The sequence below is a fragment of the Gavialis gangeticus genome, unplaced genomic scaffold (assembly GCF_001723915.1).
Source record: "Gavialis gangeticus isolate Ggan-Ray unplaced genomic scaffold, GavGan_comp1, whole genome shotgun sequence".
Classification (NCBI taxonomy): Eukaryota; Metazoa; Chordata; order Crocodylia; family Gavialidae; genus Gavialis; species Gavialis gangeticus.
In genome coordinates, this window is record NW_017729031.1 from 23,419,927 (window position 1) to 23,427,607 (window position 7,681).

A 7,681-nucleotide genomic window follows, 5' to 3' on the forward strand; every position below is an offset into this window, starting at 1 on the left:
AAGGCAACACCCATAGTTTCCCACATTTTTGTCCTTTAAAGGAGAAAATCTGCATTTTTCCATGATAAATGGAAAACCTGATTCCCTGGTTATTATACATGAGCATCTGCTTTAAATGACAGCAAAGCTACCAGACCAAAGTGCCTTAGTGGTCCACTAACTAAAATGTGGCTTCCACAGAATATGCCCATTTAGGTTTTAGGCTACTAACAGAACCAAAATGGCTGCAATAAGATGTCTGTGATTGGAGCAAACATAAAAAAACCAAATTTCACTACTATGATACCTTTATAGGACCAGTGTATCTGCTCTGATCACGTCAAATTCAGGTGCCCAGATCATATTAGTAAATATTATTTGCATTTTGCATCCAAAGATCTCAACAGATTTAATGGAAATTAACTGATTTGGCTTCACAGCTAGGGACAGAAGTTACACATAAACCAGTTTAAGTGATCAGAAACTGGTTTAAACCTGTAGCAGAACATAAGTTCAGTGCGTATAAACCAGCTTCAAAATGGCCGAAAGGTAGTATCAGACTTAACTGACTGAGCTCAAACTGGTTTATGGAACTTCTGTCCCAGACCCCATCCTGGTTTAAGTTAAACTAGAGTCCCCCAGCATCCCAGCATGCTCTGCAGCCCAGGATGGGGCTGTACTCTCTGCTCCAGCAGAGCAGGGTTGGCCTCGCCCCTCTGCTCCTTAGCCAGAGCTGGGGTGGGGGCATGGCCAGATGCCAGACCCCCTAAGGTGAAGGGGACAAGGAAGAGATTTATTCCTCCTCCCTCCCCGGTCCCACCAGCACAGACCTGCCAGGCATTTCCTCACTCACTGCTCCACCAGCAGAGGCATGACCAAAGAGAGGGTTTAATTCCCCCCTTCCTGTCCACCAGTGAACACCCTAACCGGGGTCGGCCTGGCTCTCTTCCCTCATTGCTCCAGTGGTCAGGGTGTAGCCAGATGCTGGTCAGCATGGCCCCTGAGAGGATTTTATTCCCCCTCCACCCCCTCTACCCCCAGGAGACTGCAGCTGGGTTCTGCCAGTCCTGACCGCCACCGATCACTCCCTGTGCAGGGCAAGTGACAGAATATGCTCCTTTCCTACCCCCTCTGCCAGATGCCAGGAGGAGGAAATAACCCCTCTCCCTGCCCCCTCGCCTAAGGGGGCCATGCTGGCTGGCCTCTGGCTGCGCCCGTGCTGCTGAAGCAGAGGGGAGGGACCCTGACAAGGGCAGCACCCTCTGTCATAGTTTCCCAGAGGCGCAAGTCTCTTCCCAGCAGGGGGCTGCACTGCGGGTGGGAGTGGAGCAAGGCAGGGTTGTCAGAGCTGCTGCAGGCTGCACAGGGTGAGTAGTGGCACCAGGGCTCAGAGGGGTGGCCATTGCTCCCCGAGGCCCCACCTGGTGCAGGCTGAGGCAGCTCTGAACATCCCCCCCTGCTCCCGCCCACAGCGCAGCCCCCTGCCAGGAAGAGGCTTGTGACCCCTGGGAAACCATGACAGGGGGTGCTGCCCCTGTCAGGGTCCCTTACCCCTTGCCACTCCAGCAGCAGGGGCGGAGGTGTGACCAGAGGCTGGCCAGCAGAGCTCCTTAGGCAAGGGGGCATGGAAGGGGATTATGTCCCTACTCCCTCCGGCATCTGGTGGAGGCGGCAGGGAAGGAGTTTATTCCACTGCTCACCTCATGCAGGGAGCAATCAATGGCAACAGCAGTTGGGGCTGCAGTTCCCCAGGAGTGGAGGGGGAAATAAACCTCAGGGCCCATGCTGGCTGGCCTCTGACCATGCCCCTGCCCCTGCCCCCACCACTGCTGCAGCACAGGGCAAGCAGCAGGAGGACCCCTGCTCAGGTCTCTGCTGGTGGGATGGGGGGCGGAATTAAACCCCCACCCTGGCCAGTTCACTTTAGGCTACTGCTGGTGCAGGCCATGACCCCCCACCCCCCCTGCAGCTTTCTTGCAGCTCTAGCACTTCTGGCCTCAGCCTCAGCCACTGCAAGCATGTGCCTGCATTTTCTGAATGTCTGTTCACTTGCAAATTGGTTCAATCTAGGCGGGTTAGATTAACCTGCAAAGATTGAATCAATTTAGGCTCTGGCTTTTTGAATGTCTGTCCCTAGCCCACATCATCCAAATGAAGGTGTGAGGTATCCATTTTACACATGAGCAAACCGAGGCACAGAGACTACCTGCATGCTATATGGTGCCATCACTTTATTCTCTAAGTGTCTTACAAAAATTAATGAACCAGTCTTCACTATACTCCTGTGAGGTAGTTTTAAGTACCGCTTAAAAAGCAGGGAACTGAAGCACCAAGAGGACAGTGGCCTGAAGCAGAGAGCATCTAGAAAAACTGACACCAGTTCAATGGGCTCTGGATCAGGCTCTCATAAACTGGCCCAGTAATCCACAGAATGTGACATAACTGGGGTTTTGCCCAAGTCCCAGGCATTGACCATTGAGTCCAGTCTCATCTGGGCTTAATATCACTGTGACTTTGTTTAATCTAGATGAGGCAATAGCTTTTGAAAAGGCCGTGGAAATACAGTAGTTGCTTTGGGTAGAATTCAGGTTTGTGCAACAGTATGAACTAGCAGGGAGGCAAGTGTTGCATCTAGGCAGGGGTGGGCCAAATGCGGCCTACGGGCCGGATGCAGCCCGCTAGGCCATCCTATCCAGCCTGCGGGGCCCCTAAAAAATTTAGAAAATTAATATTTATCTGCCCCTGGCTGCCTATCATGCGGCCCCCGATGGCTTGCCAAAACTCAGTAAGCGGCCCTCCAGCCAAAATAATTGCCCACCCCTGATCTAGAGCCAACTTCTCCTTTGCTGTCCCATAACATCATAGAGGTTTTCTGTCTTTGTTTTTTGGCTTTGCTTTTACCGTGGATTCCAGGCCTGAAAGTCTGAAACCTTGGGTTTTATTCCTTGTTCACTTCCTGTACGGTCTAAGACATGTCATCCCATCCTGTGTTTGCTCTTCTTGAGACAGATTTTACACCGTCATATTTGTAGTTTATCAATTACCAAAAGATTTAAGATTACTAAAACTAAAAATGTAGTTGGGGCGGGGAGGAGAAATTTCAAGAGTAAACCAACCCAAAGATAGGCACATGCCTGTGGAATTTAGCACCGGAAAGCTATTAACAGATTGAAATAAAAATTTAAACCAAAAGATACAATTAAAATAAAACAAAACTCTCAACTCTGAAGTCCAATTAACAATCTCATCTACAGTCACAAAAGAAAGGAAATTACTTATGGCTATCTTATACATTCTTCAAGGGTGGCAACTCATACTGAATGTTAAGTATTAATTCTAAATTTCTTTTTTTTCCTCTTGCTATAAATCTTACTCTTAACTTGCACAGAGTTTTTAATGCTCTTATTACAAACCACTTCCAGTTATTTTAAAACATTTGCATTACTATTAAAAATTACATCATGGTGCATTTAAGCTGTACATGAACTTTCTCTCAAATGTGCAGTGTTTTTAAATGTCTTTTGTAGTTGAGCAAGAAGAACATAGTGTAAGGAAGTCCTTTATTGGGAACCCCATGTCAATCTTGGATTTGTACCAGCACAGCCTCTATGGCCGTTATGGAGAAGATGGACCCGAACAATTAACACATTACAGTTTTATTGAGCAGCTGAGTGGAACTTCCAGTAAAGATGGCAAGAACAAAGACATCCCTAGTGTGAGTTATTTTGCTTTTACGATATTACCTCTTCCTTGTTCCAAGAGTATTTCTCATGTAGTTTATTTTTGTGAATGCAGCATTAGTATCTACTAAAACTCTGGAAAATGCACTTTGAAAAAAAATGGCATGAGCTGATAAGAAGATAAGACTTTACAGCAAAGAATAAGAAGCATTTTAGAAGAGGTTACTTAAGTGTGATGATCTGGTAGTTATCTCTAGCCTACAGCCAACTTCCAAAACTAATCACTAGAGATCAGCTAGGACTTCACAAACTTATGTTTAAGGTTAGCAGGAAAATACAGTATTTCTCTGTGTGGCTGCTTTCACTGAGCCAGCTGATGTCAGATAGCTTAGTGCATGCTGCACTTGATGTAATGTGATGCGATTGAATGGCGTTCTTTTTTAAATTCAAATGCAGCCCTTCAATTAGCAACTATTTTCTCTTCTATATTATGGTTAAAAAGTATTTTCTCAGCTTCTGAAGCATCATGTAGTCAAGCACTGTTTTATTAAGATTAGGTCTTATTGCTAATATTCTGCAAACTCCACTTGGCTTGATCAAGAGTGCTACAAATAAATCAATACCAAGCTGTGGTCCTTCCTGAACACATCTGAAATAGTGGGAATTCTGCTGCCTTGTTTCCATAACAGCAAATATACATGCAGTCATGCTGAATGAGGTGTACAATTCCAACTCCGAGGATTAAAGGGGGAAATATTTTATAGCAAGCAATTGCAGGTACAATGTGTTTTACTGCCCGTTTCACAAAGCACTGTTTTTCTATGCATTAACCCACTGAACTTCTTTAAACACATTTCATTAAGAAAATTAAGAAAAGGGAATTATATTGAAGAAACATCCTGAACGTGTCCAGGACCGCTGAAGCATATGTCACTTCTGCTCCAGGAATGCAGCAAACAGCTTCATACACCATCCTGGGCAAGGCCTCATACACTTCTTCTCTTGGAACTTCATGCTTCATGGACCCTTGTTACATTTAAATGTGCATGCTTAATTACATATTGCAATACATATTAAAAATGCATATTACATGTTAATGCACATCCATGAAAGCTGAACTTCTGCTTAATCTGCTGTTTACCTTGCCTCCGAGAAGTGCGGGCAGACTATGTAAGGGAGTATGTAGAGGACCTATGAGGTGGCTGAGAAAGGCAGTTGTCAATCAACAGGGATCTGAGTTTTCCATGTTAAAAAAACCCCCAACATTCTCCAATAAAAACCTCATAAAAATCAGTGGTGGTGAGCCCCTTCCCCATGCTGATTCAGCACCACTCCTCACTGCTGACTGGTCAAGAGGGCTGCCATTCATGCAGCCCTGACCCTTGCTACTGCTTGCTGGAGTGGGGCAGGACTATACAATGGGTAGCCCTTTTGGCCAATCAGCGGTGGAGGGAGGAGGGGCATCTGACATCCTGGCTGCTTTCCTGTGTCCTGGCAGGTTTGCCCCCTAATGGGCTGCCACAGTGGCCATATGAACTGCTGGTCCCCACTGGGGAGCCAGCTTTTTATTTTCAGAAAGTTTCTTTTTTTTCCCCAGCAATTCTAAAGATTCTCTGAAAAACACCAATTCTCCATTTTTCCATGTTTTTTCATGGCAGATGAACCTGTAGGATCTCTGATAATCAGTGAATACAGTGCTTTCTGGATGCTTTGGCAATCAGTCACATGTGATGGAAAAACAGGTACTGTGGATTTCCTGGACAGTCTGACAGCCTGGCTCCTTCCTCTGCCTTGTAGAGTTTCCAGCATAAAGCTGGTCACTTCATGTATGGAGATGCAAAGTCCTATGAAATAGGTTTGGCTAACCTATTATACTGGTTATTCAGGACTGGTGAGCACATCCCAGCCTAACAGTTTCCCCTCCACTTCACCAGTAGCCATTTGAACAAGGGCATATCTAGGGTAGTTCTTGGTATACAAGGGTATATCTAGGGAAGCAACAACTTTCAGAGAGCTTGCAGGAGAAAAGCTTTGAAAAGCCCCAGACTCATGAGGGATCCATCCCCAAACAGTACAGCATAGACTGAAGCTGACTTTGCAGAGTATAAGCCTCCAATTTGCTCTCTCAGCAGTGGGCTAGAACCTCCCACCATTACTGTATTCATTCAGTTCTAAAACCAGGACTCACATATGTTATTTCCTGTGAATCACTGTTTGCAACTGGCCCATCTTCTTCCCACTTCTCTCATTCCTCTGCATCTACTAAATCCCACTTTTGCTCCTTCCCTACTCTTTTTTGTCCCCTCCTTCTTCCATTCCTCAACATCACTTCAATCCAAATCGTCCTACTGAAAACACTCAGGGCCTTCTTACACATTAATTTGAGGTGGCTCCTAGAGCTCGTACCCCCTGGATTGTCCGCTCGTTAACACCTGAAATTAGTTTTAAGCATACTTTAAGCAATTTAAAAGTTATGCCTCTCCAGGGCAGGTTTCTCTCTGATCCATGTTATCCAGCTCATGTTCCATTAATGTGGGATGTAGAACCATCCGTGCCCTGATTAGCTTGCGTGTGCTCTGCAGGCAGTTTGCACAGGGGGTGGGAAGGTCACACCCCTGGGTGCAGGAGGGACAGTTGGCTTGGTACCAGAACTACCCCCTGGGCAATAGAGTTCAGGGGATGAAAAGTCTGTCCACACAGAACAGGAGGGTCAGGGAGAGGACAGTGCATCCTGGGATTTCATAGATTTCATAGACATTAGGGCTGGAAGGGACCTCAGGAGATCATAGAGTCCAGCCACATGCCCCAAGTGCAGGAAGTCAGCTGGGGTCAAAGGATCCCAGCAAGGTAAGCATCTATACGCTTCTTAAAAGGAGTCCAGAGTAGGTGCTTGCACCACTGGAGCATTGCAACTTGGGCAGCTCATTTGGCACCATGGGCGACTGGTGCCTCCTAATACTGGGGGTGGGCACCAGCAACCGATTGCCAACTGGGGGAGGGGGGGGCCCCAGCAGCCAATCACTGACCAGGAAGCTGGGGGTGGAGGGAGAAAAATAATTGGTGGGGGGGGCTAATTGTTCATGTGTGGCAAAGTGGGGGTCGCCAACTAGCCACAGGGCTAGTTTCCCCACCTGCCTCTGGGCACGCCACCCACCTATCTCACCTGCCACGCCTTGATGGAACATAATTGAGTGTTAATTAGGCAGGAAGCTACCCGTTTTACACCTCGATATTGAGGGGGGGCTATCCACAGCTCCGTTCCATCCCTACACCATGGCCCAAGCCTCACAGATGGCATCTCACACAGTTGGCTCAACTGACCCCTTCACCCATTAGCTGCAGACCCACTCATGGGACCTTCAGCTTCCATAAGCCCTGGCCCTGTCTCAGGCCAGTTGGGACCCTGAGCTTCTTTGCTTATCATGGGCATCCCTCACGGTGGGCCCCTGGCCCTTTTGACCCTTCTGGTCCTAGCCCCAGCATTGACCAGTCAAGTCCCAGTTGGGTTTATGCCTCCTGCCTGCACTTAGGGATTGGGGTCCCCATTCCCAGCTCAGGTGCTCCCAGAAGCATGGCTGGCCTTGCAGGGTCACTCCCCCAGCAGGCTCAGGTGCCTCCAGAAGCTTACCTGGCCTACCCTGCTCTGACGGTACTAATGGCCCACCTGAAGGTGAGGGCTGAGGTTAAGGTGCCCCTACTCACCTTTCACCAGGGTGGTAACTGGCCTGGCATTTCCTGGGGGCTCCCACACCACTGAGAGCCCCACCAGGTCACCCACTCCCAGCAGGGTGCAGTTTTAGGTCATGCCCAGGACCAGGAGCCTTCAAACCATCCCCTACAGCTCCTGCACTTACCTCCAGGATGTTGCATGGAGCCTTGCAGCCAAGCAATGTTATTGCCTGGCCTGCCAGCAGCTAACTGCTCTGTTTATATAGGCAGCCTGGAATCTAAAATGGCTGCCACAACCAAGCACCTGCTGGCTGCTTGACTTTGCCTTTAAAGTGGCAGACAGCAACAGTTCC

The 7,681-nt window shown here is 48.0% G+C and overlaps 1 protein-coding gene across 8 annotated transcripts in view; it reads left to right on the forward strand.

The window, feature by feature from the left end:
- The window catches only part of NCKAP5 (NCK associated protein 5), a 962,935-nt gene that overhangs the window by 911,311 nt on the left and 43,943 nt on the right, over positions 1 to 7,681 (forward strand). For all 8 annotated transcript variants that reach the window (XM_019522509.1, XM_019522508.1, XM_019522512.1 and 5 more), the window contains one exon: positions 3,507 to 3,694. In XM_019522509.1, the coding sequence (XP_019378054.1) occupies positions 3,507 to 3,694 (188 nt within the window). The remainder of the gene's footprint in view (positions 1 to 3,506; positions 3,695 to 7,681) is intronic.